The sequence below is a fragment of the Colobus angolensis genome, unplaced genomic scaffold (genome assembly GCF_000951035.1).
Source record: "Colobus angolensis palliatus isolate OR3802 unplaced genomic scaffold, Cang.pa_1.0 Scaffold95, whole genome shotgun sequence".
NCBI lineage: Eukaryota > Metazoa > Chordata > Mammalia > Primates > Cercopithecidae > Colobus > Colobus angolensis.
In genome coordinates, this window is record NW_012123487.1 from 10,803,824 (window position 1) to 10,815,500 (window position 11,677).

The 11,677-nt window shown below is 35.7% G+C and overlaps 1 protein-coding gene across 2 annotated transcripts in view; it reads left to right on the top strand.

Annotated features, from left to right (window-relative positions):
* The window catches only part of KANSL1L (KAT8 regulatory NSL complex subunit 1-like), a 154,289-nt gene that overhangs the window by 138,335 nt on the left and 4,277 nt on the right, over nucleotides 1-11,677 (top strand). Inside the window, exons 9-13 of one of the 2 annotated variants that reach the window (XM_011932339.1) lie at nucleotides 5,102-5,230; nucleotides 7,162-7,280; nucleotides 8,080-8,204; nucleotides 9,686-9,740; nucleotides 11,499-11,611. In XM_011932339.1, coding sequence (XP_011787729.1) covers nucleotides 5,102-5,230; nucleotides 7,162-7,280; nucleotides 8,080-8,204; nucleotides 9,686-9,740; nucleotides 11,499-11,611 — 541 coding nt within the window. The remainder of the gene's footprint in view (nucleotides 1-5,101; nucleotides 5,231-7,161; nucleotides 7,281-8,079; nucleotides 8,205-9,685; nucleotides 9,741-11,498; nucleotides 11,612-11,677) is intronic. The other variant, XM_011932340.1, reaches the window with a different exon arrangement.

An 11,677-nucleotide genomic window follows, 5' to 3' on the forward strand; every position in this document is an offset into this window, starting at 1 on the left:
CTTGGGCCCAGAGTTCAAGACCAGCCTGGGAAATATAGTGAAACCCCATCTCCACAAAAAATACAAAAATTAGCTGGGCATGGTGGTGTGCACCTGTGGTCCTAGCTACTTGGGAGGCTGAGGCAGGAGGATGACTCAAGCCTGGGAGGTTGAGGCTCCCACTGAGCCATAATTACACCACTGCACCCCAGGATGGGTGACAAAGTGAGACCCTGTTTCTAAAAAAATAAAAAACAAAAAATAAGGCAGTTAAACGTGTTAGGCACACAATTAAGGGGAATGCATGAATAATGTAATGAGAAATTTCATCCTATATATCTGTCTTAAATAGCTGGTCATTAATTTTTCTTTTGCTGTTAGTGATTAGAGTTCAGAATTTATTAAGCACTTAGTGCCAGGCAGACTATTAAGTGCTGAAGAATCAAAGGTGAATTACAGGAAGTCAAAATTGTAATGGAGGAAGACACAAATAACTGTTATATAGTATAATGGGGATAAACACATTTGAAGGCTGAGTGTGGTGGCTCATGCTTGTAATCCCAGCACTTTGGGAGGCTGAGGTAGGGGGATTGCTTGAGCCCAGGAGTTCAAGACCAGTCTGGGCAACATGGCAAAATCCTGTCTACAAAAAATATATAAAAATTAGGCAGGCATGGTGGTGCATGCCTGTAGTACCAGTGACTTAGGAGGCTAAGGCAGGATTGCTTGAGCCCAGGAACTCGAGGCTGCAATGAGCAATGATCACACCACTGCACTCCAGCTTGGGTGACAGAGTGAGACTCTATCTGAAAAAGAAATTATGTAAGATATAAATAAGAAGGAGTATGTAACTCCGCTTAGAAGGCAGAAAAAGAGAGGTTAAGGGAGATAAGAAATGGGCAAGGAGAGGAACTCTAGAAAGACGGTGATGCCAAGTGCAGCTTCAACTAATGAATTGGAATTTACAGAGAAAGAAGGATGAAGTGTTCCCAATGAATGCTTCTCAAACATTAAAATGTAAACAAGTTACTTTGGGGATGTTGTTAGAATGCAGATTCTGATTTAATAAATCTGGAATGGGACCTGAAATTCTGCATTTCTAACGAGGTCCCAAGTGATTCAGATGCTGTTGGCCCATACTGAGTAACAAGTCTTTAAAGAACAAAAACAAACATATGTCTTGTCATGGAGAAATGACACAGTATGATATATTCAAATATCTATAAATAAGGACAAGTGCAGTGGCTCATGCCTGTAATCCTACCACTTTGGGAGGCTGAGGCAGATGGATCACCTGAGATCAGGAGTTTAAGACCAGCCTGGGCAACATAGTGAAACCCCATCTGTACTAAAAATACAAAGACTAGCCACGGGTGGTGGTGCACGCCTGTGGTCCCAGCTACTTGGGAGGCTGAGGCATGAGAATCACTTGAACTCAGGAGATGGAGGTGCAGTGAGCTGAGATGGCACCATTGCACTCCAGCCTGGGCAACAGAGCAAGACTTCATCTCAAAACAAACAACAAATATCTATAAATAACTTGGCATTCCGGTAGGGCAAATTGCATGAAGGCAGTAGACAGATCTTTGCTTGGATTTATCCTGTATGGTCCATTAGATTTGGCAGTTTACAATGGAATTGCTGATTTCAGGCAACAAGCAGAGAAAAGCCAAACTGTAGTGGGATGAAGAGTGAATGATGACTAGTTTAATCATGAGGAGTACGAGACAAAACCAATTTAAGAGTTTATACTTATCAAAATATTCAAAGTTATGAAAGTTATGGAAGACAGTGGAACTGTTTCAGATATAAGACCTTAATGAGATCTGACAACTGCAATGCCATCTGCAATGAATAGTTTAAATTATCTGTAAATAACATTATAGAGATATTGGTGAAATCTGAATAAAGTCTATAGATTAGCTTACGGCACTGAACTGCATGGCTACATAAGAAAATGTCCTTTGTTTTCAGAAATACATTGATGTTTTTAGGGCTAAAGGGGCATCATGTCAGCAACTAAATTTCATTTGTGGTCTGAAAGGAGGAGGTAAAGCAAATGTGATACGATGTTAACATTTGGGGGATTTCAGAAAAGGGTATACAGAAATTTGTTCTATTTCAAGTTTTCTGTAATTCTGAAATTATGTCTCAGATAGATGGAAGAGGAGGAACAATAGCACCATAACCCACACAAGCCAGCCAGAAACATAAAGCTCAGTTTTTGTCGCCTACACTTCCTCCTGTCAATATGATGTGTTTCCTTTCTTGCCTTCGACTACTCTCACAGTCCACCATGATCTCTTATCTATACTTCTGAAATAGACTTTTAATCCATGTTTCCCCTTTAATCACTGTAGGCAGTGATCTCTTCAAAATGCAAATCTAATGTCACACCTGCTCCCCACACCATCCCGTTAAAACATTCGAGAAGGAATATTCTTAACACCTTAAAGCCCTATCTACATAGACTGGCCCCTCCCTCATGATTCTTTCTCACCATGCTTCCTTACTCTACACTATATAGCTGTTCAGTTCCCAAATTTGTCCTGTTCCCTTGGGCCATTGCACATGCTATTCTCCTCCTTCCCCTAGCTATCAGCTATTTCTGTTCATATTTAAAATCTATGACTTCATCTGGGGAAGCCTTTCCCAGAGCTCTTACTAGTACTCTTATACATTCTCAGTAACATCATGTAGTTTCACAATTGAAATGCATATTTTTCTATCACGTTATGATTGCATTCCTTGAAATAACACCTGTAAACTACAAGGGCTGCTACAAATCCTAGTTTTGCTTATCTAGGGTTTAGAATAGTGCTTGCCATGTAGTTGGATCTCTGTAAAGTTGTTGGATGAATAAAAGGGAAGGAAGTAAAGACACAATATATGAGAAATGCTATCAAAGTGTGATCTTAGGATGAACCCCAAGAGAGGATTGGGAGAGCAAGAACTGAAAGGCTGGGAGGTTTATCAATAGAACAGGTGAAGAGGATGTGTAGAATTGTCATACATTTCCTACTGTTTCAAGGGTCCATGAAAATCTTACAAGACAATAATGAATTAGAAGGAAAACGATAAATGTGAAGAAAACATTTGAATACAATTTAATTTAAAAATCAACTTCTGTGAAAGTTAAGATTCCTTCACAAAGTTTGATGTTTTAAGAAGAGTGGAGAACTGCTTGTAGAAAATAAGAGAAACGTTAATTGTCTACAGTTTGCTTAAATGCTACAGCAAAATGTTATTAAAAGAATGGACACTTTTAATACCTACATACATTTTAACATATACATTTTAAAATCCACCTCTCACAATTCTAGTTACCATTTTAGTAAGTTTACATTACTCCTGCCATGCTGTTTTCTTGTATTAATAACTTTCAGGGTATCATCATCTGTGATGCACTTACGATTTAACTTTCATTTGCTGTTTGACATTCAGGTGCATCGTTGAAATCTTAGGGTGTAATATTGATTCTGGAAAACACTTTATCCTTTCTTCAACTATTCCCTCCTTTTCATTCTCTCTAGTCTCATCTGTTACCCCATTCTGGTCTTTTTCCCTCCATATTTTCTATCACTCTATTCCATCAAGATATGGAATTCCTCTTCCAGACCTTGATTTTGATTTTCAGCTTGATTTTGATTGTTACTTAGCCTAGTGATGATTTTAACATTTGAACAATTATATTTTCTATTTCTGACACTTCTCCAGAGGGACTCTTACCTATTTCTGTTGGCAATATTAACTGTTGAAATTGAGTTGCTAATATGTATTTTCCATGAATGCTCCATTATTTCTTGAGATGGTTCTTCCACTTGTGGTTTGTACCTGTTTTTTGATTTAGTGTTGGTATTCAGATTTTTGGAGTTTTCTATACTCATCATGGAAGCTGTGATACTCAGTTAAAACTGTTCTACCACTGCTGTTTATGGGACACTTCTGATGGGAAGGGAATTTATACTACATTTGAAATTTTCACACTAATTTGGGGATGGGCCGGACATTTCAAAGAGGGGCACTTTGGCATTGCCTTATCTCTCCAACCATTCATTTATCTGCCTAAAGCTGATTTTGTTAGTCTGACTGAGATATTGACATGTGCAGTCAATATCTAGATAGTTGTCCTGCTTCCAATTTTCCTTTCTTGTGAGTCTAGACCACCTTTGGTGGCATCGCACCTCTTTGTGGCAGTACTTCACTGTGTGCTTCTGCTCTGGGTTTCCTCTTCAAATTCCATATAGTATTAGTCTTTCAGAGATTCCTCAGAAATTCTGCCTAGAAGTTCCACTTTTTGCTTGCAAATATGGATTTATATGTGCATATCTGTGCATATACCTATGTAAAAAGTATTTGTCTATCATATTTAGGGTCATTTGCCATCTTGAAACCAGACGCTCCTTGTCAGCTGGTAGGCCATGCCCTTTTATTTCAATAGTGTGAGTTTGGCACTTCAGCTTACATATTTCTTTTTCCACTCCTTTCCACATCTCCAAACCTTTCAAAAAAGGAAGCCAGTTTGGTTATTAGACCAAGGCTGGAACTAAGGGGGTTCAGATATACAATCATGGTAACGCTAACATTGACTGAACACTTATCACGTCAGATGCTTTTACTTACTGCTACAGGAATAAACTCAAGTAATCATTATAAACCCAAGGTCGCTATTATTCCTATTTTACAGATGATGCAACTAAGGCATCAGAGATGTTAAATGATTCAGGTTCTTGCTCACACAGTCTAGTCTGACCATGTTGAATCTTACTTGGTCCCAAATGATTTCCAGATTTAGGGTAAGCAAGAACTTAAAGATTCTGACGATTGCCAGGATTTATGTATCTGAGCCAATCCTCATTCTATAAAGTTTCTGTAATTTGGAAGACTTTGAGAACAGATCATCTTCCCATTTCATTCCCCTGAAAAAAATGAAGAAAATACAAGAAACTGGAAATTCCTGGGGATGTTTTTAGTTGGAGTTGTCTGTCTTGGTATTTAAGGTTATATTTATCTGTAATTTTGAAATGGTATCTTAAAATTCTGCAGTTACAAATAAAAACAGATTAACATGTTCACTGTGTTAAGGAACTAAAACCTAAAATTTCCTTTTCATTTGTTTTAGTACATAGTACTTCTCTGAATCAATGGAGAAATGGATATTCACCTATATGTAAGCCCGAAATAAGGTCAGAATCTTCTGCCCAACTGTTACAGGGAAGAAAGAAAAGACATTTGAGTGAAACAGCATTAGGTAGGTTAAAGTGAGGATATAAGCAGTAGTGATGTTAAAAATAAAAAATTCTGATTTTAAAATAACCTGTCTCATGGGAGTTTATAATCCAGAACAGCCACTAATTACATAAAACATCTATGACTCTACAAACATGAAAGAGCATATTCGTAGTTAATTCAGAATTATTTGTGGACTGGTATCTACCCACTTTATGGCAATTATTTCCCTCCTATTTCCCCGACTAGTTGTCTTCTACCAATCACTCCTTGGATGGGATTTAATCTTCAAAGTTGTGTTCTAGGCTCAAAATAGGCTAGTGTAAAGTTGCCTTACAGAAACTGTTAACCATTTATGGCACCTATTGTGGAGATGTTGATGCACTGCAGATTCCTCAGGATTTTGAGAAAGTGAACAAGCCTCAAGTGAAATGCTAAACTACCTTGTTCAATTCTCCTTACGAGCCTGTAAAGTTCCAAGATGATCAAGAGATACCTTTGGAAACTAGAACTCTTCTAGTAATACAAAGGGATTTATTTTGGAGATTTGGGACAAGACAGTTGCCACAGTTAATTGCAAATGATAAAAAAAAAAAATTAACTGGCAAGATAAATTAGAAACTAATTACACCCAAGATGTACTAATTATACAGAATGGATTTAATCTGTTTATCTCTGGTGTCTTCAGATATCCCATGATAAAAGACCTACCTAGTCACTACCTGATAACTATCTGATCGGATACAGTGTAGCAAAAAGTAAACACATTCCCACATATGTTCAGAGCTGGTTTCATTACGCTCTTTAGTGTCTCACTCTAAGAACAACCAAGGATCACCCAGCTTTTGAGGCAACTTTCATATATGCATACCAAAACATAACTAAGCTTTAAAAAAAAAATCTAATAAGATGCAACATGAAGTATACATTACCTAAGGTATAAAATGTTTCTCTTAAATTGACTGATACTTTAGCTCTAACTTCAAGTTTGAAGTACATACAGGAATAAAACAAAGAAATGTCATACTACACAGAAATAACTAGATAATTCCAAAAGGATAGGACATCTGGTCCAGCCTGTCAAGTCAATGTAATGAAAAATGATTTATTCTAGACTATAAGAAACCTAGGAGACAATGGCCAATTTTAACATGTAGATCCTTATCTGAAGAAACTAGCTATAAAGGATGTTTGTTAACAAATGGAGAAATGTAAATATGGACTGGGTATTAGATTTTATATTATACAGGAAAATATTCTCATTTTAAAACATCTGTACTAAAATAAGGGCAATAAGTAAATGCATACATATATATATTTACTGTACACACACACACAACAGGGAACCAAAACAGGGAAAAAAAAGGAACTTGGAAGAAATACAGAAAATACTAATAGAAGTAAACTTCTAATCAGTATCCTGAGAGAAATGAGAAATTTCATCTACGAAACAAGAACAGGATGCTATTTTTAAAAAAAAGAGTACTAGAGAACAAATACTTTTGGAAATATGTATTTTAATAGCAGAATTTTTTCAAAAAATTAAGAGTGTTCAGAAGACCAAGGACAGACACCTCACAGAAACTAGAATAAAAAGTCAAATATGAAAAATGAGACTAGATAAGAAAACTAAGATAGTTCTGGTGGTTCAACCACAAATAGGAGTCACAGGAAACAAGAATAAAGGGATGAGATGAAGGATTATTCAGGGAACAATATGAAATATGTTGGATAAAAACTGCCAAAACCCCAGAAAATGGAGATAACTTATGGCATGACTGTAAGACTTCTCTTTTTTCATTTCCTTTTTTGTTTTCTAATACACGAATTAAAAAAAAAAACAAAAACAAAAAACAAGGAATCAATCACCTGTCATCTAATTAGGAAAGTAATTCTAATTATACCTATTAGTCATGTTTAATGTGTGACATTCAATGGCTCTTTCCATGGCAGGAGAAGGAATTAAACTTGAAGAATCTGATTTTCAGCACACAGAATCAGGATCCCATAGCAACTTGACAGCTGTTTCTAATGTCAACGTTTTATCAAGAATCCAGAATTCATCATCACGAGTAGGTTTTTCTCTATGTTGAACTCTAAAATTGCTTTAAAAATAAAAACACCTGATTTTGAAAATAATTTATATTTTGCTAATCTATAACAGCCTTATTTACTAGCACATATTAACAGACATTTATAACTATCTTGTTAGAAAATAAATTTGATTTATACAACTTAACTGTGAAGCTAAAAGTTCATTAATATTTGGTTATAGCTTCTTTTTATGTGTTAAAAATTTAGATTATCATGATCATCTCTATTCCTTAACATATGAAGCTAAATAAAATCTTACTAATGAGAATTCAGGACTTGTCTTGTTCTTATCCTGCTTTTGTGGTTATCTGGCCAGGGTACAGAGAGGTCAAAAGGTGGGAGTGTTTAGAAATGAACAATCTGAAGCTCAGGAACCAGGAACGCATAAATGAAGAGTATACTGAAGGGCTGACCAAAAATATTTCACTGCCTTTCCTAATAAAAAGTGGGTTACTGATCATTTCATTGACATTTAGGGTGATGTATGTTAGTCTTTTCTGATAAAGAGTTTTGCATTTAAGACTTTTTTTTATGGTCTTAAAAATAAGCTTGTATGCTTGCACACATAAATACATTACACATCTACCAAGAGATTGTTCTGATTTACAAAATACAGAAATATTTTCTTACTTGGTTTTCTTAACATGTTTTAGACTTTATAACAATGTATTTACAAAAATTATGTAATGTGTACTGCCATATTTATATAACTGATGAAAGGAGGGTATCATTACAAGTAACTAGACAGTACTAATCTACTGTAATCCTGCTTTGCAGAATACTGTACGACGGAGATTGAGAAGTGAGAGCTCTTATGACATAGATAACATTGTGATTCCCATGTCATTAGTAGCCCCAGCTAAATTAGAGAAACTCCAATATAAGGAAATACTTACTCCAAGGTACGTATACTCACATCTTCATATTTTTCCTTCTTCCTTCCTTCCTTAATAAACTTAAATTTTCAAAGTGAAGTTCGAATTTTAATTAAAGGAGGATCCTTCTCCCAGTTCTTTCATAGCCATGGAGGGGAAACGGTGAGAAAAAAAAAAAATTACTCATGCCTTTAGAAAAAGTTATATAGTATCACAGTTTATTTCTGAGTTTTTATTAAGATTTGGGAATTCCTAGACTACTTTAGCATTCTTAGTCTTTATTATTCAATGTCATTTAGTTATCTACTATGTATATGACACTAAAAGGCACTTTAGTGACATAAAAGCTATAGCAACAAATAATTCTTGCCCTTAAAGATACAGGTGTGACATAAGTTGCAAAGAGTTCTGCCTTTTCATGGGGTATTCACACTGTAAGACAGTAATACCTGTGACCAAAAAAAAACAAAAAAAAACTGTGATGTATTGCCAAGTCAGCAATAAACACATTCAAAAGATGAGTGGGAAGGTCTGGGAAGTCACCCATGAAGGAATGGGAACGTGGAGAGGGTATTTACATAGCGATACCACAACAAAGGCACAGGACAAGTGTGTAAGGTTTAGCCAGATACTGTTTTGTGCAGGTTGATAATGGGAGGCTAGAAACAAAGTTAGGTCCAGATTGTGGAGGTCCCTGAATGCCATATGCAGATCTGCTCCCTACTGGCAGTAAAGTTAGCCCAACTTTTTAGAAATGATGAGTGCAGTTTCTTAAGAATATAAATATGACACCAGGAAGTAGAGACAGAAAAGGTTGCAAACAGACAGGTGGGTGACAATTTCAATTAATTGTTATACATCTCTATTCTAATTTCATAATTTCTTTTATTCATAATTACCTTGAGGTATCAAGAACTCTAATATTCTATAAGAGTTCTACTATGAGAACTCCTATAATCTGTGGATACTTGTTGCATAAGTAATGAATAACATTTGTGGCTATGATGTTCTATAGCAAAAATATATTTCAACTTGCAATGGTAGGCTGGAGCTAGCTGGCTGAGTAGATAGTTAAATATAGAAGACTTCTGTGAGCCAGTTATTAAACTACTGATGACTCAAAAGGGGCTATGGTAGGTGTTTTCATACCAAAGAAACTGGCAAACATACAAACCAGGGTTTTTTTCCTTCTGTTACTTTTTGGCCAGGCCAGGTTTATCAACATACCACTAACTTCAGTCAGTACATAATTATTATGTATAAAATGCAGCTATACAGAACAGACTATTCACCATAAAGCCAAAAGTCAAGTCTCATTTTCTCTTTTATCCTTTACTCAATAATACAAATATTTTTCTTTTAAAAAAATTAATTATTAAAATACAACAATTTGAACCATGGAAGTGCCAAGGAAAGAAAATACTAATACATTTAGCTGTGCTTAGAGTATAAAATTGCCACATTTAGATAAATAAAAGCTGTTTAAAATTGGTTTTTATCTTCAACAGCTGGAGGATGGTTGTTCTTCAGCCTTTGGATGAATATAATTTAGGTGAAGAAGAGGTAAGCTGCCTTTCATTTAATGGGATAATTATACATTATGTGTAATGAAACCTGCTTACTTTGACATTCAGGGAACTAAAGAAATATATAAACCCTTTAACTTACACTGATTTTTTTTTCTTTTCACTTATGAAAAGGAAGTTCTTTTAAAAGAATATTCGAAAAATGTTTTGTGCAAATTTGACTACCAGCATTATACACAAATACACAATAATTTAAAAAGCCAAAAAAAAAATGTAGCATTTGTTTATGAGTTTTTGAGATACTGAATTTACATGAATATCCACATTCACTGTCAGTATTATATTTTTCTGCATGAGATTAGTCTCACTCATTATTTTAAAGTTTAAATGCCATTTTCAGAATCTTAGGGCCAATTGCTCTTCAGTTTGGAAAATTTTGGACTTTAAAAAAGTAACACAGTATATACGTCATGTAATACCTGTGGAGTCTAGGGTGTAAGAGGAATCAGACATTAATGTTTCTGTAGTGAAATATTCATAATTGAGTTGGATAAACACTAAAAATAGCCTCACATCATTACAGATCAGGCTATGTCACCAAATGAATTCTGAAAAATTTGTTTTTGCAGATTTTTGGATTTTGGAATTGCAGGTAAGGGGTTGTGAATATGTATGGATAAAATTTTATCAAGATAAGATTATAGGGAAAAATACTTTATAACCAAACTAATTCCAAAGTGATGGTCTCTAGAAGGCACTGTTGAAGACACTTAGTTTGTCAAGTAACAATCTTTCTATGTCCAGTGGTCATGTTTTTCAACTACCAAAATTTACCTTTTAATGCCCTTTCCTTTTCTAATGTATTCTTCCCCATTTCTCAATGATCCTAGCCAAGAAACCCAAATTCTTAAATACCATAACCAAGATAGTATTCCAGGTTCGAAACCTAGATAAGTCATTCATTAAATTAATTCTGATTTAAGCTAGTTTTACGCTTTTCTTTGATATTAACATCTTAGAATAATAGTGTGTCCTCCACAATCCATAAAAGCTCTTGAATGAACAATAAGACTACTGGTACTAAGCTATGGCAAATGGAAAGCACTATGAACTCATTTGTAGTCTACCGAAGTCTTCAAATATGAACCAATAGTAAACAAGTATTTTTAAGTTTTTTGAGGTGGGAGGATCGCTTGAGCCCAGAAGTTCCAGGCTGCAGTGAGCTATGATTGCACAACTGCACTCACTACAGCCTGGGCAACAGAGACCCGTGTCTAAAAATAACAATAATAAAATAATTTTAAAACATTTTTGACTCCCCTTTTATAGGAATTTGAAGTTCATCTGATAACATTTGTTCTCTCAACTTACAGAGATAGCATTTTAGTTTGCTTCCTACTGTTTTCTACATGACAAACTCTTTGAAACCTTGAAACTCGATCTTGTATTTCTTTTCTGGGACCAGCGTCTCACCCTGTCACCCAGGCTGGAGTGCAGTGGCACGATCTTGGCTCACTGCAACATCCGCCTTCTGGGTTCAAGCAATTCTCTGCCTCAGCCCCCCAAGTAGCTGTGATTTCAGGCACCCACCACCACGCCCAGCTAATTTTTGTATTTTTAGTAGAGACAGGGTTTCACCATCTTGGCCAGGTTGGTCTTGAACTCCTGACCTCGTGATCCACCCACTTTGGCCTCCCAAAGTTCTAGGATTACAGGCGTGAGCCACCGTGCCCAGCCTGATCTTGTATTTCAAAATGTTTCTGATTAAAGCAAAAATATTTATTTCTAATTCCAGATAGAAGATCTTTCTGATGAAGTCTTCTCCCTAAGGCACAAAAAATATGAAGAGAGAGAGCAAGCCAGGTGGTCACTATGGGAGCAAAGCAAGTGGCACAGAAGAAACAGCAGGCAGGTTATAAATTTACAACCCCAAACCATAGAATTCATGTGAAATGAACAAAACCTCTCCATGAG